Genomic DNA, 27,618 nt, shown 5'->3' with positions numbered 1-27,618 from the left:
GCTGGATACAAGAAATAGGTGAATAGATCACTAGCTCTGTCTTCACAAACATCAGTACCTAGAAGCCAGAATAGTCCTTTCACTCATGAACAAAACTTTATTTTTCTACTTTTTTTTTTTTTAGGGTCCTACTTTAAATCTAAGAACCACGTAAGACTTAAAGCAAACTCTAAGATCTTTTTGAATATTTGAAAAAATGTAAGGGTGTAACGTAATCTGAGATAAGAAGACAATGTTACGTATGTTAAAAGCTCTTAAAATTGATACCAGACTTGAGTCCAATCTTGATTAGAACAATGGAAGAAGCCTAATGTCAAACACCGGGTGAAACATCTTAATTGCCATGCACGAGGATAAATACCTGAATGGACCCGTAAAAACCGTTAAATGTATGGGAACGACTTGCTTGTCTGATATCAAAACTCACAAGGGAGAATTGGTCTCAGCTCAGTAAAGTAACAGCTAATACGTTCCAGTACTTGTGACGCACCAGGCATTGGAATGACTTTATTGAATTTTCACACTCACCACGGGGCCAGATATTTTCTCCATTTTATAGAGGAACAGAGAAGGTAAGAAATTTACTGAATTTCACATTGTAAGTGGTGTAAGCAGTGTGTGCGTCACAGGCTTTCTGAGTATGCGGCAAAAGCTTAAAACCCTCCACATCTGTCTGTGGAGAGCATGGTGAGAGGTGCGAGACTACAGAATTCAGACAGACATTCTCGTGTCAGTGCGTATTTGATACACCAGGGGAATCGATGGCATAATTAGGAAACAGTGCCAGGACGCCTGGGTGGCTCAGTCGGTTAAGTGTCTTCCTTCCGTCAGGTCGTGTTCCCAGGATCCTGGGATCCAGCCGCACATGGGATTCTCTGCTAGCCAGGAGACTGCTTCTCCCTCTGACCCTCTCCCTCTCATGATCTCTCTCTAGTAAATAAATAAAATCTTAAAAAAAAAAAAAAAGAAAAAAAAGAAAACAGCACCAGCATCCTAATGGTATCTATAAGGAGGTAATGTTGAATTTCACAAATATACAAAATTAAGTTCCACTTGGAGTAAAAGTTTAATGTCAGAAAGAAGACTCATTGCTTCGTTTAGCACAAAGGAGAGATATTTTGCAAAATATGCATTCCAGAGGCTGTAAAAAAAAAAAAAGAGCCCTATTTAACTCCCACAGAAATGTCTTCAATTTACAAAATTAAAAGGAAAAATCAATAGGCAAATAGCAACAGTATTTCAGTCCCAGGAACAAAGGAAAGGCTGGTGTCCACAGACCACAAAGACTGCTTCCAAACTGACCGGGGAAGGAGAGACAGTCTGGTAGGACGCGGACAGAAATATTGCAGGACTTGACCTCAGGCACACCAGAAGCCACGGCTTGCTTGGCTTGGGGATTCGTCCTGACTCAGACAGGCTGGGAGCGAATGTTCAGGAGCGGCGAGGTGGCTCTGCATCCATTATTCGCACCCGTGAAAGGGTGGACCCACGCCTGCCATCCACGGTCGTCGGTAACCCTGGGACCTGGGGCGGTCGCAAGCGCATGAAGCCACTCCTGGGAATGACCGTGGTGGACTTCTCGAGAGAGCACAGCAGATTCGTCACTGCTGCAGCCTGTGTCACTAGCAGCCGACCCTTCGTCAAGGGACGTGAGCCGCACCGATTTCCAAGTGCAGAAGGCCCTGCTCTTGGCCGGTTCCTGTTGGGGTTCCTTTGTATCCGTGACCTCGTGGCCACTCTTACGACACACGGGGTTACGCGTGGAGACATCCACTCACGTATTCAGTGAACGTGTGCGGAGCATCCGGTACGTGCCCGTCCCCCTCAGGCACTGGGAAGGCAGAGATGACAAAACCAACCATCCTGCTCGACAGCTGGTCCGGCCGTGAGAATGTCAGACCACCCGAGTTCTCCTCCTCAAACGAACAACTATCAAGCAGGACTGTATGAGAGGGAAACGACAATTTTCATACTTGGGACCGTTGGCCGCTCACAGCTCTGATCCCTGAGAGAAGGAAAACAAATGACGTGAGCCCAGCCGTCACCTGAGCTTCGGCCTGCGCGTGTTTGCTGGACCTCCCAGGGAGGGGAGACTCAAGCCTTCTTTCCTGCTGAGTCAAGCAGACAGGCCAGAGTTTGGGGGTGCAGAAAATGGCTACAGTTTATAGGACAGAGTCCCCGAGACGGGGACGCGAACTAGAGAGTGCTCCGAACACCTGCACGGGGCCCCCAGAGAGACTTGGGCTGATCCTTGTACGCAGAGAGTGAAACACCACGAGTCAGGGTGAGATCCAGTTTCAAGTGAAGAACAACTATCGGATCCTGTCAGACGATAGGCAGAGCTCACGCCCTGCCAGCAATCAGTTCAGTCTTTCCAAGCCTGGGGTATGAAGTCCCAGGTAGAGCAGACCCTTAGAGGGAAGGGACAGCTAGCCCTAAAATGATAGCTATTCTAGAACGACCTTTAAGACATCTTAAAAATGAACTCTGAAAGAATGAATTTAATCCCCACAGGATTAACTGCCTGTCATAAAAAGCCAAGCGTTCTTTGAAGAAACACAAATAATCCAAGACTCAACAAGAGAAAAGTCAAAATATCTCTTGTTCATTTTTTTTTAAAGATTTTATTTCTTTATTTCACAGACAGATCACAAGCAGGCAGAGAGGCAGGCAGAGGTGGAGGGAGAAGCAGGCTCCCCGCTGAGCAGAGAGCCCGATGCGGGACTCGATCCCAGGACCCTGAGATCATGACCTGAGCTGAAAGGCAGAGGCTTTAACCCACTGAGCCACCCAGGCGCCCCTCTTGTTCATTTTTTAAATTACTGTATAAACAAAGAAGCAGGGAAATGTGACCTACAATAAGGAGAAAAAAATTAGTCGATAGAAACCCACAAATAACAGATAATAGAATTAGCAGAAGAGCATATTAAAACTGCCATGATCACTGTGTTCCAGACGCTCAAGGATATAAAGAAAACCAAGAGCACGATGGGAATAAAAATTAAAGATTATAGAACACCCTAATAAAATTTCTAATGATTAAAAATGAAGCATCAAAATTTTTTTAAAAATCTCTAGATTAACAACAGACCTGGGCACTATAGGGAAGCGAAAGGAGAAACCCTGAACTTTAACTGAGAGCAACAGAAGGTCTCCAAAAAGGGGGTCTGGGTGGATCAGTCGTGAAGCCTCTGCCTTCGGCTCAGGTCATGATCTCAGGGTCGTAGGATCGAGCCCCGCATCGGGCTCCCCGCTCAGTGGAGAGTCTGCTTCCCCCCTCTGCCCTCAGCTCACTTGTGCTCTCTCTTTCTCTCTCAAATAAGTAAATAAAATATTTTAAAAAAGAGAAAAGTCTCCAAAGTGAGGAACTGATAGGAGAAGAAGTCTTTAAACAAAACTTGGACTGCACCTTAGTAATCTGGTAGACAACACGAAATGGGCGAACAGAGATGTTATTGAAGGCCCAGAAAGAAAAGAGAAGACAAAAGAAAGTTTTAAAGAAATAATGACTGAACTTCTTAAATTTGATATCAGAACTCAATAAATCTCAAGCAGAATAAACATAAATAAAGCACACCAAAGTACGCAGTCATCAGGTCACTGAACACTAGTGAGAAGGAGGACATTCTCGGGGCGGCCACGGAAAGAGACATACTCTGTACAGAAAAGTAAGGAGCAGGACAACACACTCCTTACCAAACGTTCTGCAAGGCAGAGCACAGTGGAATGGCAGCCTTAAAGCCCTGGGGGAAAAAATAAAAGTGTCAATGTAGAATTCTACATGTAGCAAAAGTATCTTTCAACACTCAAGATAAAAGAAAGAAACTGGAGACCGAATCTGAGAGCTCCCCATGGCCACACAGGACCACGATGGGAAGCCGAAGGAAGACCTTGGAGTAAGAAAAGATGATACCAGCTGGAAACTCAGATCTGCATAATGGAAGGAGGAAAGCAGGAACGGTACAGGTGGTCAACATGTAACTAAGCTTTTAGCGGAAACTTGGAGAAAATGAATTAACCGGTCCTGAAGAAATACATCTGTCTTTTTATAAAAGGGTCCATTAAATTATGTGGTGAAAATGTCCAGCTTAATGTTACCTTATGAAGGCTTTTATGTTAACTTATATGTTAATATAAGGCTTCCGTCTAATTCTTTTCTCCAATCCTACACGTTGACTAAAAGACACAAACATTACACATAAAATCTTTGGAATGGGTGTTAGGATTTTCCTGAGCCGGACACACAGGAACAGGAATCGGATACAATATGGGGTGGGAGCTAACTCCAGTAAAAAGGGCAGGTTTCCTCTATCCTCATGTCCATAGGCTCTGCTTAGTACTCCTAGAGGACTCAGAGGTGAGTTTTAAAAAGCAGGATCCAATTATAAGCCTTCTATGATATATACTTTCAATTCGAAGACATACGTTAAAATTAAATGGATGTAAAAAGATAATTCTCTGAAAACACTAACCAAAGGAAAGCTGGAATGGTTATATTAATATCAAAGGAGACTACAGAATAGTCCTTATTACCAGAAATAAAAATAAATATTTTATAATGGTAAAGGAGTCGGGTCCTTAAGAAGACATAAGAATCCTGAAGGCGGGGCACGTGATGTGGTGAGCATGTAACTGATGAATTATTGATGCTACATCTGAAACTAATGATGCACGGGATGTTGGCTGATTAAATTTAAATTAGAAAATTTAAGAAATTGGAAACAAGAATCCTGAAGGTGTATGCCCCTAGCAATAGCCTAGTAAGATTTAAAGCAATAATCTGTTGAACCAAAACCCAAAATGGACAAATCCACAATTCGAGCTGGAGATTCCAACGATCCTCTCTGAGAACCTGATCAAATTTAGAAAGAAAGACCAGTACAGAGACCGGAAGCCTTGAAAACTCTGTTACCAACTGACCGGCCTGACGTTCACGCATCACACCCCTCAGCAAAGCAAACGACACATTTGTTGTGTGGTACATGGAACACTCGCCAAAACTGACGAAAGTGTGGGCCATTGGACAAGTGTCCACCCATTGCAAATGCTGAAAATTATACAAAGGATCATCTCTAACAAATACATAATTAAACTGGAAATCAACGGCAGAAAATATCTGGAATGTAGCCTGATGATTAAAAATTAAACAACCTGCTTTTAAGTGACAAACCAGCCAAAGGAGAAGCCAGATGGAAATTAGATAATATTCTGAAATGAAGGAAAATTCGGATGTATAACATCAAAATTTATGGTGTGCAAGTCGGAAGCACTCACAAGGCAATTTATGGCTTTAGGTGTTCATAGTATTAGATTTAAGCTTTCACCTGAAGAAACTAGAAGTAAAACGAGAAATTAAATGTAATTACACAGAAGAAAAGCAGTAAGGAGAAGAAATCAATTGTACGTGGAAGAAAAACCAGTGGGCTCAGGTCATGGTCCAGGGTCCTGGGATGGAGCCTCGCATCGGGCTCTCTGCTCCGTGGGGAGCCTGCTTCTCCTTCTCCCTCTGCCTGCTGCTCTGCCTACTTGTTCTCTCTCAAATAAATAAATAAAATCTTTTTTTAAAAAATGAATTAATAGACAAAAAACTCCATATATAGGAATCTCAAGGTGCAGATGGCTTCACTGGTGAATTCAGTGTTTTAGAAAAACATGTCATCAGTTCTACGCTAAGTTACAAAACAAACAGAAGAGGAGGAAATACTTCCTAAGTCATTTATTAGGCTAGCACTGCCCCCCAAATAAACAGACGAGGTTATTAGCAGAAAAGAAAACCACAAATTTCCCTCATGAAACAGGCACAAAAATCCTCCACAGAGTAGCAGTTCCCGTCCAGTAATGTATAAAAGGCAAATTCATCGCGGCCAAATAGAGTTTATCCAAGGAATGCAAGTTTGCCTCAGCATTTGAGCATCAATGAAATGTACCATTTTGATGGATTTAGGAAAAGCAGAACAACGTAATCATCTCAGTAAATACAGAAAAGGCATTTGAGTTAATTCAACACTCATTACAAAACTCAACATCCATTATTAAAATTCTGAGCAAACTGGAAATAGACAGGAAGGCCTTCATTTGATAACAGATGTCTGCTGAGCACCTGCTGCTAGTCCACCAAATAGTGGGGAGTGAATGCCTTCTCCCTAAGATTGGGGGAAAGGCGAGGTGCCCGCCCTCCTGACTTCTACTGGGCATTGTGTTAGCAGCTTTCCGGAGTGTAATTAGGCTATAAAAAGAAGCAAACACTCATCCAGTTAGGAAAGGAAGAAAAAGAACTCTTTGGTCACAGAAAATCTGATTACATAGGAAATTCTAAAGAATCTACCAAAAAACTGTTAGAGCAATTAATGAAATTAAGCAGGGTTGCAGAAGAGAAGGTTCAGGGTACCAAAATTAACTCTATTTCTGTCTGTTAGCAATAAACAATCGGATATTGAGACGTGGATATGTTTTTATGTATACAAAACATCAGTAATACCGAATGCTTTGGGGTGCACTTAACAAAATATGGGCAAGATCTGTACCCTGGAAACTACAAAGCATTGCTGAGAGAAACTGAAGATTTCTTTTAAAAGCCCTCCTTTCAAGGAGCTTACCTTTTAGTGAAGGGGACGGTCACTAGATAAGATAAATAAGTTAAATGCACATTCTTGTAATAATGATGAAGCCTAGAAAAATCAGGGAAGAGGGGTCTACGTTAGAGGTAGACTGTTGGGGTTTCTAGACGTCACGGCCACTCAAGAGAGGCAAGGCCTCACTTAGGAGGTTTTCGAGAAGAAAGCTGACAGGTGACCATCCAGGGTGTTTTAGGCAGGAGCAACACCATGACAAGGACCACGAGGCCAGCCTGTGCCCGGCTTGTTCTGGGAACGTGTGGACGGTGGCGTGGGTGGGGGGAGGGGTTCAAGGGACCACCTTGAGATGGGGACGGAGAGCTGATGGGACCAGGCAGTAGCCCCACTGTTCAGTGGGAACTTTGACTTTCAGTCCACGTGTGCTAGAAGCTGAAGGGGCTGTGAGTGGGGGGCGGGTGATGATTTCTGTGGTAGAGACGGCTCTGACCCCTGGGACTAGAATAGACAGCGGGGGGCAAAGTCAGAGCCTGACACGCAGCTGGAAGCTCACTGCAGTGGCCCAAGAAGAAGGACCCATGCTTAGACCAGGGTGGGGGCCGGAGTGGGGAGCTGCTCTGGATAGACTTTGATGGAAGACCCCCAATGCTTTCCGCCAGGCTAGAGACAGAAGAGAAAGCAGAGCCGGTGGCCTGGCCAGAGCGGCTGAGTTGGGCGGTGGGGGGGCATGTCTGAGATGAGGAGGGCCGTCCCCGGGGCCGGAGGGAGGGGTGGGGTGTGAGAGGCTATTTCATATCCGCTACATTGAGACACCCCCTTGACATTCCGTGGAGACTGGGAGGCGGGGGGCAGTGGGGTATACATGCCTGAAGCTCAAAGTCAGGTCCAGCCGGGTTCAGGGGGTCTTGGCCATGTGGCCATTCAAATCTTCAGCAGGTATCTGCTTTTCACAGCCACGAGGCTGGATGGAACCACCTGGGATGTGATTTCTGGTCAAAAAGCAAAGAAACCTGGTAATCAGTGTTGGTTACTCCAACATTCAGAGGTGAGAGAAAAGAAGGGAACCAGCCGTAGTGCACGAAGAGGAACATTGAGGAGGAGCTAGGAGAAAGTCAGGGTGCATCCCGGACGCCACGTGGGGACGGGGTTTTGAGGAGGAGAAGGTGATCCGTGTGCCAGGAGGAGAACTGAGAAGTCATCACGGCATGAAGCCGGTGGCGTCTGGTAACCCTGAGAAGAGGAGTTTGTGTGGAGAGCGGATGAAAACACGGTCGGAGGGAACTGCGCAGAAGACAGGAGGAAACGCAGAGCGTTAACTCCCTTCAAGGAATTAGGGATGCTCAGTTTTCTAAAGATAGAGTCCATACTGCCCAGAACATACCCAGTGAGCCTGGAAAGTGCCCGTAGCGGGGAAGGATTAACTCGGCTCTCCGTGAGGCATCACGGTCGGTGCAGCAGAGGTTTAGACCCAAGAATACAGATCACTGCTCCCTGCTGCCCGAGGAGGGGCAAGGCTGCATGCGTTCATCAGCAGTGAGTGTCAATTCCAAACACATTTCTGAAAACCAGTTTTATCTATTTGCATTTTTCAAAACAACTTGTAAATCACCAATCACACCCTTAGATATCTGTCCCATAAAAAAAAACTGTTCAAAACTCACAGCCACCAGTAAAGAAAGATGGAGGGTTTTATTACAGCGACACACAGGACAGCCCATGCTCACCACTCAAAACTTCTGTGTTTGCAGGCTCGCCCGTGTGCTAAAATGTGTGTGTGACATCCAGACCCACGCTCCTGGAGCTTTTGCAGACATTTCCAGGCGTGAGCATGGTGGCAAAAACATTGGCATTCCAGAGTTCACACTGTGAACGAGTGTGTTTTAGTGGGTGTGGCCTGGACAGTGCCATGTTTTCCATGTTTTTGTACTTTTTCTTGGAGACCATGCTGCTTGGAATGGCCCCTGGGGAGAGTGCCAAAGCTCAGGGCAGTGATCCGAAATGCAAGAAGGCGGTCTTACAGAGAAAACCGTGTTAGATGAGCCGTGTCCAGGCCCGAGTTGCACGCTGTCCCTGTGAGTTCCGTGTTCATGCATCAAAGGCTTATATTCAGAAAGTCCGTGTAAACAGAAACACGCGTGAGGCAGGCTTCTGCGCTGCTCGGTCGACAAGGGGATTGTGACCAGAGCCTCGCCAAAACCTAGCCCTGCATTTCCCCGAGGGGCAGTGTGCCTCCGTAGTCTCTAACTCGGACTCTGTGGACACTTTGCAGAACACAACTACCATGAGTACCAAGAACCTTCTGGGGCTACCTTTTAGGAAGGACTGAGGGCGTAAATCAAGGTGTATGCACGGCACAGAGTAGCAGGCAGGCTCTGAAGATCGGCAATCCGGGCTGAACGTTGTTGCAAGGAAAACCCCAGGGACGATGCGTGTGACGCCGTGTCACTTTCCACTGTGGCTACATCTGTATGTTTGCACCTGGTCGTGGGCTTGTCGGCAGGGTGGCCCGCACCAGGCTGACGGAGAGGGCTCTTCCGAGTGGGCACGGGGGTCTGCCCAGCAGGGGGAGGGCAGCCAACGCGGGGAGGGGATTAAAGGGAAGCGGCCTTTGTGATGAGGTCATGTATGTAAAAATGCTGGGGTGCCATGAAGACATTTGAAGGAAGAGGTCCAGTTCGCCGTCTGCACACTGACCAAATTGTGGGTCGGTGTCCATGATGGCTTAAAAGCCAGCTGCAAAGGAACGTGTACAGTGTGATTCTCTTTAATGAACCAGTCTGCTTCGTAAGCTTTTAACCGTACAAAGGGACGCGGGAACCGTGTTTAAAGATACAGGGAGGGTAGGAGTCTTGGCGGTGAAGGGCTTCCTGGGCTCCGGCTTTACTTCTGTTGGTTTGTTTCCATAGATACCGAAAGTATTGCATTGCTGCAACTTGGGGGGGGGGGAGAGTGTGAAAAGGTATCAACTCCCTGAATATTATTTCTCAAAGAAAGGATACTGCCATCTTGCATACACTTCAGCGAGTCGCCTGCAAACAGATTTTATTAGCAGGTTTTGAAAACGCCGCCAGCAAGCCCGGATTTGCTGCGAGATTCTGAGCTGCGTTATGTCTATGTAACGCTGTAAAATCCTTTGTGTGTTTTTTTTTTCTTTTAGGAATCATTAAGAGCCATCCGATATGAAATATCGCCAGATAAGGAGTACGCTCTGTTTTCATACAATGTGGAGCCAGTAAGTACCACTTCTGTCTGTTAAAAAAAAAAAAAAGTTTCTCTCTGCTGAGACCTTATTAAGTATGTTCCCTTGAACCTTCCTTCTGAGTGATCTTGGAATCCTGAAAACCGTGGGTGAGTCCTCTTTTTACGCCACACTGCCACCTAGGAGAGGAAGAGAGGTATAAAAATCCCCTTGGCTGGGGGAGAAAAAAAATCACTCCTTTTAGGGGCCATTTCACAGGATTTTCCTGAGGGAGAGGGTGAGACGTTGTCTTTTTATAAAGATTTATCTTACCCTTTCGTGCCGTCATTTTTCTTCCCATTTTCTCAATCATACCATAAATTTTATCCTGAGAACAAAAAAGCAACTGCCAGGTTCTCCCTAAGCTAAAATAAAATGTTAATTATCTCCTAGCCATTGTAGTATTCTAGAGAAGACTTGAAATATCACTTTCATTATATAAATCCCTGTTTTTAGCACTTCATCTGTGAGTCTCCCATAAAACCGCACCAGGGTTTTCCATAAAAATCTCACCCTGGGCTTTAGCGGCAGCTTAAAACTAGCTCTTTTTTTTTTTTTTCCTTTTTGTCTTCTAACAGGCTCATATTTTAAAATTCATCGTGGCTCTTTAATTTTAAATGAGCTAGAAGGTGAAATTTATTTGTGTAAGTGAAGCAGATGTTCATCTTACAAGAGATTAGCAACTTTAGAAATGTGCATTTCTGGAATTTGAGTCTCCAGCGAGTAAGAGATAGACTTCTCCTGCCTTTCCAGTTCTTCTGAGACCATTCTGTCCAGAGTTTTGTCACGCTGCTGTGAGCCCTCAGGGACGTGCATCAGCCCGAACAGCATCCTGGTGGGTTTGAGAGGCTCTTGTCCCGGCAAGAGGAGGGCAAGCTTGTGGCGTTACGTGCCACGGGGCCAGCCGGCCGGCTGGTTTACGTGGAGATGTGAGTTCAATCCTAGAAATTTTAGACTTTCTTTTAAGACTTATTTGACTACTGGATTATTTATTGGGAACTTTCTTTTTTTTTTTTCCATTGAAATGTAGATCTTTAAAAGAAAAAAACTCCACCTTTTCCATTTTCTAATTTTTTAAAAATATTTATTTATTTATTTGACAGACAGAGATCACAAGCAGGCAGAGAGGCAGACAGAGAGAGAGGAGGAAGCAGGCTCCCCACCGAGCAGAGAGCCCGACGTGGGGCTCGATCCCAGGACCCTGAGATCATGACCTGAGCTGAAAGCAGAGGCTTTAACCCACTGAGCCACCCAGGGGCCCCCATTTTCTAATTTTTTTTTAATGTCCATTATGTAAAGGTTTTCATTGTTCTCACCCACATTCTGTGGAATCACTGGTCATCTTTATCTGTCGGATGGGGGATGGTTAGTGGAGTCGATATGGTAAAAGGCAACTTTTAGCCTTGTGATTCTGCATGTCCTACGCCCAGCCCTAGCCCTCGCCTCTTTAAGCTTCAAGTACACAGATTTGTATGTGGATCACTGTGTGCTTTTGGTCCTTTCATGGAAACTACCAAAAATATAATTTCTACCCTTGAATAAGAGAAAAAAAATCAGCAGATCCTTGAAGGACTTTCATGGGGATGAGGTAATGGCTTTGTCCTGGGGTTCTCGGGAAGACACAGACAACACCCAAGGGAGAAAAGCATAGAAAGACAGATTTCGGGTCCTCTTACTCCAGACCATCTTTTAGCAATAGGAGCACCCCTGCGATGGGAGCTTCCTGCTTCTAGAAGCCTTTGGAACAATGTTTAGTTATTTGTTCTCCCTGATCGTCCTCTCCACATGCTTCATGGAAGCGTGTGGGCTCATCCATGTTCTGTGGTTCTGTGCGTGGTGGACCTTGCCACTTCTTGTCTTTCCCCCATGCTCCTTCTGCAAGAGCGCCCTGGGCTCCCCTTCCAAGTGCTGGCTGCTTCGGTGAAGAATTCTTTGCTGAATGTGAGCCTCCACCGTACAGAACACACATGGGAAACAAGAACCTTGGAAGAACCCTCTCTCTCCATGCAGCGTCTGTTTGCCTTCAGAGTAGGATTGCGTCATTTCTTTCCTCAACCGAGGAAAAACAGAAGACATTCAGAGTGGATTTAGTGAGCAACAAAAATAATTCGAGTGTGGAAAATGTGCGCACTACGTTAAAAAAAAAAAAATCTGTGAAAATGGGTACTTGACAGTTGAATCAAAGCAGCACCCTCCCTGGTTTCCAAGGAGTGAGCAGTTCCCCTCGCACGATTAAGCCAGGGCTCCGCTCTGCGGGATGCGTTAGCTGTCTAGTAGGGTCTCCGCCAACGAGACTGGGAGCTGGGTTTTAGGAATCACTTTCCAGCTGGGTAAACCGAGAGGCAGATACTTTTAGAAAAGGTCCCAGGCTGTAAGAGCAGAGTCTAGGTGTCTAATAGTGGAGGAAGTAGAACAAAGCAGGACTTCCAACTTCGTTTTCAGTGTCAATGTGATTATCCCCGGATGTCCTAAAAAAAAAAAAAAAAAAAAAGTCTCATATTCAAATACAGTTAAGAACTCAAGTTTAAGTAAAATTAAATAAGTTTCTTTGCTTCAGGATGTTTTGAAACTTTTTCATATTCTCAGGAGGGCTGTACAGTGTACAGTGTTCCCCAAGAGGGTATTACAACAAGGGATTCCCATCTAATGGTAAGGGAACCGGAGTTCCGTCTTTGGGACCGTGTTTATCACGATCTTATCTGTGTGTTTCAAAGACAGCCAGGATACCTTCTTTCTAGGAACTCATTCAACTCTTCATTGCAAAGACGATCATAAAAAAAATATTTTTTGTAGGAACCAACTGTCTAATTACCAGGCATCTCTCCTTAGATAGAATAATGTTTCACGATAGAATAAATGTTTCATGTGCAATAAAACATGTGCAAAAATAGAATATTGGGTTACAGCTTCTCCCCCAAATTCCAAATGCCGCACATTGCATTCGGAAAACGGTAACCCTCCCGAGCCTGCTTCTCTCCGCTGCCTGCCCACGGTGGACAGTGGGATGTCGCCAGGCTCAAGTGTGTGTCAGAGCAGACTGCTGTCTCTTTTGAGCCCGGCTTCTTGCCTTAAACGGGGGTCAGTGTGTATCTAACCATGTTGCCGTAGAGACGATTGTGATAGCACATGGGGGACACTTAGCTGGCAGACACGGGGGCCCCGACAACAGTGTCCCTCGCCAGGGCTTGGACGTGGGGTTCTTTCCTCAGAAAGATTCGAGCTTCTAGCCCACGGTGATGCCTCCAGTTACTTCTTTATCAAAAACAAAAACAAAAACAGGCACTTAATGTGTGCAGAAATGATACGTTATTTGCAACACAGAGCTTGGACCATAGTCACGGAAGCGCGCAAACCAGGCCACAGAGAACTGCCGAGTCTCCTGAGCATCAGACAAAAGGATTCGGCCCGGTTAGGTAGACCCAGAAAGGCTTCCAGGAGGCGTCCAATCCTCAGCTGGACACGGAGTCCTCGCGGCCCGAAGGTGGTGGTGGGGAAGAGGTACAGAGAACCCGGTGAGGCTAGAAGGAAGACGGGGTCCCCCGCCGGGTTTGGGGCTGCAGGGAGGGAAGCAGAATCTGGAGCTGTTCGCGGCTTTGCTTTTGCTACTGAGTTTCAAGGGACTCTGGGATTTTCATAAGAGTTTACAATTTACAAGTCGGTAACCGGAAAGATGGGTGTGAGTTCCCAAAGCAGTGTCTGAAATAGAGAAAATCCTCGAAGTAATTAACGTAAAGGCGGAAAATACAACCATGGGCATGACTGGCGTCGCCCACGGGGACCGCGGCGGGGAGGGTATGGCAGTGAAGAAGGCTGGAGACTGGGCCTTGCAGGAATTGGGTACGTTGTAAAGATTATCGAGGATGAATCTTCCAGCGAGCAAGAAGAGAGGCTGAGCGGCAGGAGGAAAGGCAACAAAGCATCTTATCCTGTGTCTAACAGAAAGCAAACGCTCCCAGGGGGAGGGAAAGGCCCTCACTGGGCCATCGGGAGGTTGTGGCAGCTCTGGGCGCAGCCCCCAGGCAGGGCTTCCTCCTCTCTTCCTTGCGGCCAGAGGTGCCATCCACAAGACGCTGAAGTCCTCTCGGCCGCAGGATGGGTCACCGTCGTGACCAGCGTGCTCTGGATGCCCTCGGACCTTCTGTGGAGCCTTGTGCACTTTGGGAGTCTCCTGGGGGCCGCAAGAGGGAGCGTCGTCCCTCCGCCTCTGTCCTGCGTCCCCGAAGGGTGGGCCAACCCAACGAGCGCCAGCAAGCCCGAGGGGGCCGGCTGGGTAGGGCAGTCCGCACGCGAAGGGGGCCGGGAGAGAATGGGGAACAGGGACGGACGGTCCAGAAGTTTGGAGACAGGTGGTGAGGCCGTGTCTGGAGGACAAGAAGAGCTGAAGGGCGGATCGTTGAAGGTTAATTTTCAGAGCGACTGTGTGTGTCTTCCTCTCCTTGTTTCAGACGAATGGCAAAGTTGCCGTCACCTCCTACTGGTTTGACATTGACTGGTTTCATTTGCCCATTTTTTTAAAGATTCTATGTATTTATTTGACAGACACAGACCCCAAGGAGGCAGAGAGGCAGGCAGAGAGAGAGAGAAGGAAGCAGGCTCCCCGCTGAGCAGAGAGCCCGATGCGGGGCTCGATCCCGGGACCCTGGGATCATGACCCGAGCCGAAGGCAGAGGCTCCACCCACTGAGCCACCCAGGCGCCCCTTATTTGCCCATTTTTGCATTGTCAGCTCCTCAGAGAAAGACCGTTTTTTTGTTTTGGGGCTTTTGATTTTTTTTAATCTCCCATCTCCCCCCATCGCTGGCTCAAGATCATCTTCGTGCGTTTGGTGCTCAGGCCGGCTCCCCACACGCAGGCTGGGGTGTTCGGACTCGTCAGAGCAGCCAACAGGCTGAGCCTGGGGCATCGGGGAGACAGCACGCCCAGCGCTTGTGTCCTGTTGTCCGCCAGGCCTTCCCGATGGCATTCTGTTTGTGAGAAACACGTCCCTGGGCTCAGCCCTCTCGTGAGGCGAGGGGACTCCGCAGGGAGCGGGTGCGGGCAGTGGGCGTCGTTGGGAGCCTGGCACACCGTGTGTAGGGAAGTACGCTTCCCCTCATCTAGGGGGGCTCTAGAAGGTCCTGCATCGTGCTAAAGAACGCAGGACCCCTGCGGGGGATAATCACCCACTTTCTTCCCCAGCCCTGAGTGCCGAGAAGTTGGAGAAGCCTGGGGAGGGCTGGGCTGGGGACAGAAACACCGGGCAGTCCTTACTCCTCTGCCAGAGGCTTGCTGATGACCGAGGGGGACCAAACCACTTTAATTTTCATCAGAGAAGCTGGGATACCGTGTTGCTCATTAGTGACTTGGGGTACTATGCAGACCGATGATGGAATAACCCTCCTGCCTGGGTCACCCTGCAATTAACCGAGTCCATGTCAGAAGGCACTGCACCCAGATCCTGATAGGAGTGGATTCTCCTCTGTGTAATCCCTTTTATTATTTTATTTGTATTCTACTTTCAAGCTCGGTGGCGTAAAGTCACGGCATAAATCCATGGGAACTCGGTGTTACAGTGATCCTCTTAGGAACCCGAGTGAAAACTTACTCTTTTTTATATATACTACCTCCAGAATCTCAAATTTAGCAATAAAATTAGAATGCAGGGAGAAATCATTAGGTCATTAAACGCGGACATATTTCTCGTGGTTTCCTGGTACGTATCTTAAAGAGCTTTTAAGGGTTTGTGCTGGAAAAGGAAAGCATACGAAGAAATACTGTTATGTTCTTTTGTTCTTCTACGGATTATATATTAGTCGTTAATGATGACACCACTTACTCGTTGGGGAAATTAATCAAGTAACTTGCTATTCTACATGCAGATGGTGGGCCGCAGAGCCTTCCTGAGCCTCTAACTCTGAAAACTTGTAGACCTTCTGCCGTCTCTGATTTAACTCGGTGTCACAGCACGAAGCCCCCGGTCCCTGAGCTTCCCGGACCCTGTTCCCTGTCGGAGAGAGGGGTCATGTCCAGCTGCTAGCCCCTGCTTCCCTGCACCCAGGTTTATCCAGCTCTGACCTGAGAAAGGGGGAGGTGATGCTGGGCTTTTCAAGGCAGAAGTCGGAAGCAGCTTCCCATTTGATCATTTCCTGGGCTGCTCCTGCCCTCGGGGGGAGGCCCTGTCACCCGCGCGTGCCGCCTGAGGAACTGTGATCTTCTAACTCAGATAAAGCTTGGACTGTCCTGACCAAGCACGTTTGGTGGGGTGACCGTGCCCTGAATCGGCCGTGCACCTGTCAGGTAGGGTCACCCATCACCTACATCTGGGCAGTTTTATAAACACAAGGGATTAGCGGCAAATCGTTGTCTCATATTCAGGGGCTAACTCTGCTGCAGATGAATTTACGTCATTCCGGGAGATGACCTCCTGCAGCGAACACAGCCGTGGTGGTCGCGTGGTCCCGTGGTTCTTAGCACACCTCTTCTCGCTGGGAAGAACCCATGAAGTCTCTGTCCGGGGTGTCTATAAGGGAGACATACTTCTTAATTCTCGGGCTGTTGGACTACATCTTTCCACTTTATCGGAGAGCCTTTTCTGGGCTTGTCTCTGGGAACGCGCAGTACGCCCAGCCCTCCCTCTTTATTCCGTGATCAGATCCACTGTCTCCGTTCCGACCGTCTTTCCTTTAGCAGAATCTGGGCAGGAGATTGCGCACACTGCTGTGTGGGCACCCTGAGAGTGGGCCGGTGACTGCCCAAGGCCCGGTTATCTGCCGGCCGCGTCTTCTATTTGACGACTGAACAGTGTCATTCGTGTTTTGAGCACCTGTTTGCACGCAGCACCTCTCGGAGCGTTCCGCATGTGGTTCCACACGCTCATGGAAGTCCAGCAGAGCCCTGCACCTGCAGAACCACACGAGGGCCAGGCCTCCGTAAGGCAGACGGCGTAGGCTTCTGCCTCCCAGGAGCCACCTGTCTGGTGTCACTGATCAGGTATAAGATCTTCCTCCCCTGGAAGTTTGGTTGGTTTTTTTTTTACTGTTTTGAAATGATAGGCTCTTAGCGTCTTTTGGTTTATTATTTTTTATAGTGGTATGGTTTTAACACAAAGCTGGTTCAAAACATACGCACACAATTTGGGTGTTTTGTCTACGTGCCTTTCTCTTCAGGTTTTGGAGCTAAATTTTTTTTTGTAAGATTTTATTTATTTATTTGACAGACAGAGATCACAAGTAGGCAGAGAGGCAGGCGGAGAGAGGGAAGAAGCAGTCTCCCCGCCGAGCAGAGAGCCCGATGCGGGGCTGAATCGCAGGACCCTGGGTTCATGACCTGAGCCGAAGGCAGAGGCTTCACCCACTGAGCCACCCAGGCGCCCCGGAGCTAAATTTAAAAACATAAAACAACATAGAAATCCATGGCTCAAATAGCAGTGTTTTTCTCAACCAAATGCAAACATTGTTGAGGTCATTGTGTGTGTGTGTGTGTGTGTGTGTGTGTGTGTGATGCTCTGGCGGGGGGGCGGGTCTAGGATCCTTGAAATAGCGCACGGATCAGAAAGTTTGAAGACGCACACTTCGAGTACAGTCTCCGTGGGGTGCCTGACGTCCTGGTTCGTGGGGTGAAGCTGCAGAAAGAGACTGCTTCCGCGACCCACGGTGGACGATCCACCAGGAGCCCTGCGAGGAGGCGGGGCCTGCAGCACGGGTGGGTGTGGCCATCCGTGGCCCGTGGCCCGTGTGCCGTGGGCTGCTAGTGCCAGGAAGCCTCTCCCCTCTCGGCACGGCAAGCTGACCGCTGCCTCGGCAGCCTCGGCAGCCTCGGCAGCCTCGGTCTCTCTGCCGCTCCTCTTCCTCCCTGTCCGGGCTGGTTTCCACAGGCGCCAGATGCTCTTTCTGACTGAAATAAGGTCAGGTCGGTCCCCTGGGCCCGTGGCTTTCGGCACAGACTGGTGGGAGGCTGGTGTCTGCAGAGGCCTGGGGCCTGCATGTCCTGCTCCACCTGCTCTGTCTGGCCGTAGCGGCCTTCTCTCTGTGGCTCTAATGTGCGGCCCCAGGGCCTTTGAACTCCCTGTGCCCTCTCCAGAACATCGGGCTTCTGGGAAAGGGCCCCTCCACGTGGTTCAGGAAGGAAGGAGGAGGCGACTGAAGACATCGAAGGGTGGTGAGAGGATCACTGACTTTCTTTTGAGGCATTTCCTTGTTTTCCCTAGAAGTTGTGAGGTGAGGTTACTTGTGACCGTGGCAACAGAGGCGTGGGAGGGTCTGAGGCCGTGTGGCTTGAAGGTTGCTGGGAGTCTCGGGCAGCAGGAAGGCCAGCCGCCCACCCGGCCGCTGGTGGATCAGCAGGCTCCTTGGGGTCCGGTGTTTGGTACCAGCTGGGGCTGGAAATCCGGCAGGTGAGGGAAGTCGGGAGCTAAGCGGTGTTTTGGAAGACGTGATTTTCGGGAGGAGCCATGGAGACTCACGGGGTGGGGGAGGGCAGTGGGGCCGGGCGGGGCCCGCGGCGGGAGAGGGTCGGGAGTCTGCGGTGGTCGGGGGCCGTGAGCACGGGTGGCGGGAGGACAGGGGCGGCTGTGGCAAAACGGGGCCACGCTCCCGGCAGGGACGGAGGACACACGTGGCTGCGGACCGTGGGCAGGCGCTTCAGGGGATGCCGCGGCGCGGAAGGTCGGAGAAGCGAGGCAGAGACTCAGCCGGGACGGTGAGCAGCTGGAGGAGATGGCGGGGGCCTCAGCTTCCCCAGGTGAGCAGCCGTCCCTCCTGGAGGCCACCGGCCTGAGCCGGTCTCTGAGTCCTCCCGAGGAATGAGGGAGTCTGTGTCATTGGTAATAAAAGAAATGAGGAAATGCGCGTGGACATGAGGTTTGCTGAGTGACGCGGCGAGGTATTAAGTGGAGAGCACTTCATTGCTCCTCTTATGAACAGCCGTCATTGTAATGTAGTGAGGAGGAAAAATGACTCAAATTCTTCCTGAAAGATCCGTTCCTCGGTTCCAGCGTAGCAGTCCATTATCGTGGGCGAGCTCGTTAGCGGCAATTACGCGCGGAGACGGCGACGCTGATTCATGTAGGACGGAGCTGCCAGGGCCTTCGCAACAACAATTAGGGCTCAGAGACGTTCCCAGAGATCATCCTCTCTGCTCGGTGGTGGGAGCATTTTTTTGTTACTAAAAACGAAGGAATTCATCATTGGGAGTTCGGGTCGTTGCGTCTGTGATCCTGGGTTCCAACTGCTGTCAAGGAAAATGGTTGAGCAAAATGTTCCATGAAGATGCCATCCAGAGTATTTGCAACGATAGCCTACCCACGGCCACGTTAGCTCAGCCGTAAATGAGACAGCCCGTTTCGGAAACAGGTCAGGACACGTTTCTGCTTTTTTCAAAGGCAACTGAAGTTACTATGTTTATGAGAACAGACAGACTTCTCAGAATGTAATTTTTAGTTTATGATGTTCCCAGTTTTTCCTAGTATTCTCCACAATGAGGAAGCCATATAATTTGAAAAACCCCAGGCTACGCTCTGTGTGTGATAGAGTGCCTTGTAGTATCGTATTCTGCTGAGTAGTAGGTTTTAATTTCCCAGCGGTCTTTTCCCGTCTTACGGGGTTGCTTTGCTCCTGCGCGCTCCTGTAGGACAAAGCCTGAAAATGGGAGAGGAAGTGTTCAGGGTTCCTCGGTCATGTGATAATGCACAGGAACGTCAAGGCCTGGCAAGTTTTACCGACGCATCTGCTACGAGGGGACTTCCAGCCAAGTCCATAACCACAGTTTTTGAATCTGCACAAATTAATGAGCAGAAGTGATGAGTTGCTTGAATGAGCCTTAAATTGGGGGCTGCCCTGGGTCTTTCAGTGTCTCGCCTCTGCTGGACAGTGGAGCCAACGTAACAGACATCAGAGGGCTTGGTTTTGCAGGATTTCCTGTGTGTACTTGGGCATGCATGTGTGCACACGTGTGTGTGTGTGTGTGTGGTGCGTGTGAAGGGAGAGTCGATGTCTCCATCAGAGGTGGGGAACAGAGAGCAGGAGTGGGCGGTGTTATTCCTCCAACATCTCCGCAATCTGTGATATAATTAAGAAATTATAAACTGGAAAGATAGTCATCCTTCAGAGAGGAGGGAGCCCCAGCAGGCCTCATTCCAGAATCAAGCAATCCATCTAACCTACTCATTCTGGGCTTTCAGAATTTTTTAAATTTTTTGGGGTTGCCACCACAGCTACCAGAGATAATTATCAAAAGAAGGAAAACCTTTTATTTTCTTAACGTGGACAGAAATTCGTGAGTGGGTTTGGTGGGCGCGTTGATAACGGATGAGGAGAGAGGAGAGACTCCGTGAAATCGTCCCACAGTGTGATCTGCATGATGTCACGATAATCATTTCTTGATTTCCCTGCTCCGAATGAACCAGGAGTTTTGACATGCCCGAGACCACGGGGTGTCCTTAAAAGCCAGGTCACAGGATGCTGTTGGCAAACTGCCTTTGAGTCGCCCAGCTTGAGTGTCAGGCCTCTGCCGGGGGTCACCAGGTGTGGGCGGGGAGGTGATGGGCCCCGCGTGCCACGAGGAGCAAAGGGGCAGGTGGGAGAGGAGGAGACCCGTCCTCCGTGCCAGTCCGTTCCCTCCTATGTAAGCGTGCGTTCCCCCTGGACCCCTGAAGAAAAAGGGTCGTGGAGTGAAATCCAGGAAGGGTTAGGAGCGTGAGAGCCAGGGAGCGACGTCTGAACCTGGAGTGTCTCCCTGTGCACGAGGGAGGGAGGGAGGGAGGGGGCTGGGAAGCCGTGAGGACCAGGAGGAACCCTGCAGAGGTTGCGCACCCCTGCCAGCCCTGCCCGCCTCCCCCCTGTGTGCTCTGTGCGCTCAGCAGCCTCAGGGACCAGGGAGGGAACGTCAGGCTCCGGTGGACGAGAAGGGAGTGAGGACAGGGGTGCTGAAGGCGGGGTGAGCGCTGCCCAATGGAGTGAATGGGCTTGTTTGATGCCTGGTTATCCGTGTCACCTGGTTTCAGTCTCCTGTCTCCCAGAATGTCCCAAGGTGACTGAGGAAGCCACCTGTGCCCTCTGCCTGCCTTTCGTGCTCTGTCCAGCATTTCTGCGCCTTGCCTCGGTGCCCGCACGTTTCTGCCAAGAGGCAGGATCAGGTCTCCTGCCCCGGATAATAGGAAAGTGGGCCCTGGTCCCCCCCTGCTTTGCCGTCCTCAAGGACAGCTGCGGGCTTTGTGTCTTCCTGCTGTGAAAAAGGCAGATTTGCAAACGTGTTCTGCTGCCTCCCAAAGACACCATCACCCCCGCTCTGTGCCTGGTCACAACAGCCTTGTCAAGCGCTTGCTTCGAGAAGCAGAGGAGTTGAGTGGGCGCGGGTGTCGCATTGCCAACCTAGCAGAGGGCATTACATGGAAAACCTAAAACCTGTGCTAGTTAGCAGGTCACAGCTGAACACACTTCTGCAGAGTACCGACGGGAACAGAGACAGGTGTACAAGGTGTCTCATGATGGCTCCGTTCCCCTGATTCAAGGTTTCTAGAATGTTCTGCTATAGTTGTCCCCACTGCAGTTGGGGGGAGAGAGAGGGGCATCCCCAACCCTGCCTCACTGCCCCCCCCCCCCAGTGCTTTCCTCGACCCCTCTGCTGTGCTTCAACCTCTGGGCTCCTGGCCCCGGATCTTCACCGGCTGTCGCCACAGCCCCCACACATTACGTGTCTGCGTCTACTCAGATCTCCCCCATCTCCAAACAGCACAAAGCTGGAATTCTCTCTCTCCGTCCACACCAGCAGCAGCACTACCCAGACAGAGGCTCCCAGGCCACCCCTCTGCTTCATCCCTCCGCACTCACCCCTCCTGTGTGCCTCGCCCGGAGCTCAGCTGTCCCACGCCTTGGGGGCAGGTCCCGCTGTGCTCCCATTCTGCAGGTAGGGAGTGCGGGGCCGGAGGAGGCTGCCCACTCCGTCTGGGGCTGTGGCTGCCTCAGGGTCTTCTTCTCTGGGAGGCACCTGCTCTGACCCTGCCCTGGTGCCCCCACCCCACGGTGAAGCCCTCCCTGACGGCCTTGGATGTCACAGGCCCTGTGCCAGCACATGCTCGGTTCAAGGCGGGGAGGGCAGCAGCTCTCCTGACCCCTCAGGCCTCGCCCAGCCCCTGAGCACCTGTGCGGGGGTGGGGGACCCTGGCCTGCCTTGTCCACACAGCCTGGCATGGCCGCCTCGATTTCAGCTTTGTGAGTTAAGGTTCCAAAATGCACTTCGGTTAAGCCGAGCATGTAAGGCCTGTGTCCTCTGGAGCAGCTCTTAAAGGCCTTCATCCCGAGGAGGCTTGTAATATCAGTGCTCAAGAAGGTCCTGCAGCTCATCCTTGTAATTTGCCCAAAAATGTCGCCTCCGGTGGCTCAGAGACAGGCATGGTCAGCCTCAGCCCCCCTTAGGTGACTTCTCTGATTTTAGTGTAGAAGGATCTTCTATACAATGTGAGGAAAGATTTTCTCTCTCTGTTTTTAAATGTTTACAGGGTTTTTTTGACTTGGTCTTGATTCGGTTTTGGTTTTGGTGTACAGTTCTCTGATTTTAGGCCTGTTGTAGGCCTATGGAATTCTCAGCACCCCTCAGGATGCTGAGCCGCGCACTGCCCCAGAGAATCCCAGCCTGCGGCTCTCCATTCCGGCCCCTGGGCGGCCGCGGCTCTGCTCTATGTCCTGGCAGGCTGGCCTTTTCTAGAATGTCAAATAAATGACAACAAACAGCATGTGACCTTTTGAAAGGAGCTTTAAAGAGGAGAATATTTTTATGACCCGATATGGAGAGAAAATTGGGCTTCTTAGAAACATTACTGCTTTCCCTGTGTGCACACTTAGAGCGTCTTGCTGCAGGAACTTACTTGTCACTTCGTGGAAATGCAGGACGCCGGGTTAAGGTGTGGACGATGGGGCTGAGTTCATGACAGTGATGCTGGGACGCCATCGGGCCTTTGCGGACCGTGCCCCTCTGTTTCCAGAAACTCTGATCACCTTGAGACCGTGAGTCTCAAAGAACGAAATAGCCAGGCTGGGTGGGGTAGGTGTCGTGGCCAGTCCTAGGAGCCGGGACCCCAAAGCGGTGACATTTGGGTGGGGTTTTGCTTCTGCGGGAAGCTGGAGTTTTGGGCTGTGGGCAGGAGGAGAGAGCAGAGAGAGGAAGCCGTGATCCAGACAGGAGAGCGCTCCTGGGTGAAGGCCGGGAATGGGCATAAGTCCAGGGACTGGACAGAGGAAGGACCTTTGTCACTTGTCACCCCGGGAATGGCCAGGGTCAGGGAGAAGTGTGTAGGTGAGGTTTGCATGAAGCAGGGGACGGCGGGCTGCGTGCTGTGGGGTCATGCCATGTGCTGCATCTCAGGAAGCTGGGTGATGACCGAGCGGAGGACACATGAGGAGTCACATGGAGCGTGGTGGAACCCAGCCCCCACCCTGGGGCGCAGGCCTTTTCTCAGAACGGCTGCGGCTCCTTCCCTGCTCGCGGCATCTGCTTACACGCACTTCCCCGGCTCACATGGCGGTGGGATGCCCGAGTCACGGTGCTGGAGACACAGTGGGGACACCTGAGAAAGCTTGGCTGTCCCCAGTGAGAGCCAGAGTGGCCCTCCCTCTCCCACAGCCCTGACTTCAGTGAAGCTGTGGCACCAGGCATGTGGGCCAAGCGTGGACCATGCCCGTGGCAGAGCGAGAGACAGCCCAGGCCCCAGATGGCACCATCAGGCCACGCTGCAGGCCACGTCCTCTGGGCGCCTCTTGCTGGAAAATTCAGGCCTGTCGAAGCCACTGGCCAAGGGTTTTCTGTTCCTCACAGTTAAATGGGTCCCGGGCCACCGTGTGTGCTCTTCTCTCCATCTGGATCTCCTTTCCGACCTTGTGTGGCTGGTCTCTTCCGTTGAGAAATGTAGCTTCTTCACGGCGGCTTCTGTGGATGCCCCAGACCTCGCATGGAGCTCAGCCAACCAAGTGCCCATCTTCCCCTCCCCGAGCCACCAGCTCCCCGCGGGCAGGAACGGCCTAGTGCTTCTCTCCCCCGCTAGCAGATCATAAACAAGCGGCGAATACTGGTTGAATGAATGAAAGAACCCGTGAACGCCGTAGGATCAAGAAAGGGGAAAATGGGAGACAGTTCTCCGAGTTTCTGCTACGTCATGGCCTTATTCGGCCGCGAAGGGCCGTGCAGGAGGGCGAGGGTTGGCAGACCCCTCGTGCCGATGGTCTCCCCTGTGCCTGCTGATTCCCCTTCTGAGAGCGAACCTTCTCCCTGGATCCCCCAGGCCCCACATCTCATGCCCGCAGCCGACGGCATCACAGAACCACGGGCTGCCATGGACCTTCCCAAGACGCAAAGATGAGGAAGGTGATTCCAGACAGGGGAGGCTAACTGCCCACGGTCCTGTGACTCACCAGTGGTAAAGTCAAGGTCAAAATCATCATCGCATGAGCCCAGGGAGCTGTCTTTTGCACTGCACTTGTGCGTCTCCCCTCCTCACTGTTTTGCGTGGGTACATCTTGGTGGCCAGCAGATAGGACAGACGTTGCCGCTTGCGTGTGGGTGGGGCTCATCTGTTCTCAGTCCTCTGTGCGGGGAGCCACCAGCGGCTTGAAGCAGAGTCCAAGGAGGTGGGACTGCAGACACCAGCAAGCTTTGCAAACACGCCCGCTTTCATCCATCGGCCGGAATGTGAATGCAGGAGGAACCAGGCTCTGGTCCATGATTTTTTCCAGCCACATCTACGCCCCCAAATGCTACCGGAGAGCAGCTGCGACAGATCCGGGCCCAGGGCCACAGAGCAGGAGCCCTTTGCTGCCTTTGCTGCTGGCACAGGCCCCTCGGTAGGCGCTGGTGGAGATGTGACGTGCTCTCACCGGGCTCCGTGAGTCACGCCGCCTCGCTCCATCACTGTGTGGCCCCAGGAGTGTCCACAGAGGGGGGAGGGGGCTCCCACTGGCCAAAAAGTCTTGCTCTAGAAGATACCGACTATGGAATTGCTGTGAAATCACAGAGAGAAGATTGGATCTCCCGGGTTCCTCTTGGTTCCTACATGGGTATGTGAAGCTGGTTTTAGAATGTCTCCCTTCCGAATATAATACCTGCCTTAGGTCTCCAGCGCCCTCACTCACTGTGACAGGAGAGGTGATCGGTATGCTAGCTGTCTCAGTCCTGAGACTTCCTGGCCGTCCTTAGTAGCTTGTGATGTGTTCTAGGACACCGTCCAACAGGTCCTTCTTAACTGTCTACCTCAGAACCTGGATGTCTCTCCAACGCTGAGCTAAATAAAAGAGTGAGCATTCCTCCTGAGCTCAGGTGTCCGTGGGCCTCACCATGTTCATAATGTGTACATTCCTAGAAACTGTTTTTACAAATGAAATCAGATTTTCTTGTAATTTTAAAATGACCAGAAGAACTACATCTGTGTGTTTGCAGCTCATAATCGCCTTATTTATTGCCGCATGGACACTGGCCCCCACTCAGAGACCTGGTAACTCGGAGGACAAAACCCTTGTCCCTCATGAGCAGGAGGCTTGTTAAGCCCCGATGGGCCACGCACTTCTCACAAAGCCATTGATCCACGGGAAACAGAATCTGGAGGTGCGAGCTCTGCCCGCGAACCCCTCTACCCAAATCTTTCCTTTAGCTGACGCCCAAGCGTGTTGGTTCCTAGGCATACGGGTTACTTTGTTTAATTTCTGTTAAATTCTCCGTGGCTGGTGGGGTTGGGTGGGAGGTAGACCCCAGCTCTTGTCGTTGTCTGGGGAATGTCCTTCAGGAATTTCGATGCGTCCCAGCCGTGCCCCCACTTGGGTTATGAGTATTGGGTGAAGCAAGTTAAGCAGTTGTTTCCGCCTCTTCCTTCCTCTCCCTTCCTCCCCACGAATGCGTCCTTCTTCCCGTGCGACAGTGAACATATCCCATGGCGAGAAGGATCCCAGGATTTGGAGACTGGAGAGACAGGGACAGCATCTGAGTCTCGATGGCATGACTTCCTGGAGAGCACGTTCCCATCTCCTACGACTTCAGTCTATTTTTAGTTCTTTCATTACAAGGTTCTTTGCTTGTGTACCACCCTCTCCCTGGCTGGATGGTTGTGATTTTTACAAAGTTCTCCGATAGACCGATTTCAGTCTATCTCCGAGACCTTGTGTCTGCTGAAACTTGATCCCCCGGTGATGCAGTACGGCTGGAAACGTGCTGCGTCTGTGCTGTCCACGATGGTAGCCACTGTCCACACATGGGCTACGAGCCCCTGAAACATGGCAGGTATGATGGGGGAACTCAATTTTTTATTTTGTTTTTTATTTTCTTATATTATGTTCAGTTAGCCAACACATAGTACATCAGTAGTTTCAGATGTTGTGGTCAGTGGTTCACTGGTTGCACGTAACACCCAGCGGTGTGTGCCCTCTTTAATACTCCCATCACCCAGTTACTCCCTTCTGTAACCCTCAGTTTGTTTCCTGGAGTCCAGAGTCTCTCATGGTTCATCTCCTCCCCATTCGGTTTTCCCTCCCTACCCCTGTGGTCGTCCGTGCTGCTCCTTATGCTCTACATCTGAGTGAAACCATATGATAATTGTCTTTCTCTGCTTGACTTATTTCACTCAGCATAACCCCCTCCCGTCCCGTCCATGTTGATATTGGGTGTTCATCCTTTCTGATGGCTGAGAATATTCCACTGTCTACATGGGACCACATCTTCTTTATCCATTTGTCTGTTGAAGGGCATCTCGTCTCCTTCCACAGTTGAGCTGTTGTGGACATGGCTGCTATGAACATGAATTTTACAGAATTTTAATTAACCCAAGTTTAAATGGCCACATGTATCTACTGGCTACCACAGTAGACAGTCCAGACAACACACTCTTTTCTCCACCGTCACTCAGTGACCCTCAAATATTTGGGGACAGCTCTCATGTATCCTTAACCGTTCCTTTCACAGCTAAACAAATGTTTTAGGATAAATGTCCAGATTAGTAAGCTCTTGGCCACCGTCGGTTCAGCTGTCAAGTTTCTGAATTAATGAAGTAATTGAGGGACTTGGGGAATAACAAGTGGATTTTCTTCCTTCGTGGAAATCTCCTTCTATCTAATCCTCTTCTTATATAAACTGAGGTTGGTGTTTCGTGGCCATGGGCAGGGAGGGGGAGCAGAGGAGAAGACAAGACCAGAAGGGTCATGTTTTGTTCAGCTGCCCCTCCTGCTGCCAACCCCAATCAGCAAGTGGGAAAAACAGCCATTTTAGCTCTGAGGGATCATTGACCTACGAAAATAAGATGGCAAAACACAGCAGGTGGTCCTGCCGTGAAGGCTGAGAGGGTCACTTGTTTGGCAAACCAGGTGTCGTGGAACAGTGGAGTGGCCCCAACCATTCCTCCTTCAAGAAAGTGGAGATGTAGCAAAGCCAGCTTGAAGCGAAACCATCCTGTAGCGAACAGAGTCCAAAGACCAGGAGCCTGGAAATTCTAGGTTCGGTTCCGTTTCCGTGGACCAAAAGTGGCATCCATGTCACTTTCCAGAGCTTCCGTTTCTGTGCTTCCCCATCTCATGCCCACTTGAGCATCATTTTCTGGTTTCTTTTTAGAACCTGTTGGGATCACTTCTTTCACATTTATTGTAAACAGAGTGTATTCCATGGTATGTTTTCACTTGAAATGGAAGAGCCAAGCTTGGCAAATAGACTTCATTACTAATGGGGCAGACTCTATTGTTTTACTCCAACCGAAGCACCCATCTGCTAACAAGTGCTCACTGACCACCTGTTCTGTCCCAGGCCATCGCACGGCCTCCCCAAGGAGGAAGATAAGCATGATCAGTGTCGCCTGTTAGGCCACAACGGT

General features: G+C 50.2%; 1 protein-coding gene across 4 annotated transcripts in view; it reads left to right on the top strand.

The window, feature by feature from the left end:
- Positions 1-27,618, top strand: part of DPP6 (dipeptidyl peptidase like 6) — an 850,942-nt gene that overhangs the window by 604,547 nt on the left and 218,777 nt on the right. For all 4 annotated transcript variants that reach the window (XM_004766000.3, XM_045086322.1, XM_045086321.1 and 1 more), the window contains exon 5: positions 9,730-9,804. In XM_004766000.3, the coding sequence (XP_004766057.1) occupies positions 9,730-9,804 (75 nt within the window). The remainder of the gene's footprint in view (positions 1-9,729; positions 9,805-27,618) is intronic.

This window comes from Mustela putorius, unplaced genomic scaffold (assembly GCF_011764305.1).
Source record: "Mustela putorius furo isolate JIRA1106 unplaced genomic scaffold, ASM1176430v1.1 tig00000929_pilon_pilon_pilon, whole genome shotgun sequence".
Taxonomy (NCBI): Eukaryota; Metazoa; Chordata; class Mammalia; order Carnivora; family Mustelidae; genus Mustela; species Mustela putorius.
The sequence above is the reverse complement of the archived record's forward strand: the minus strand, read 5'-3'. Positions and strand labels throughout refer to the sequence as shown.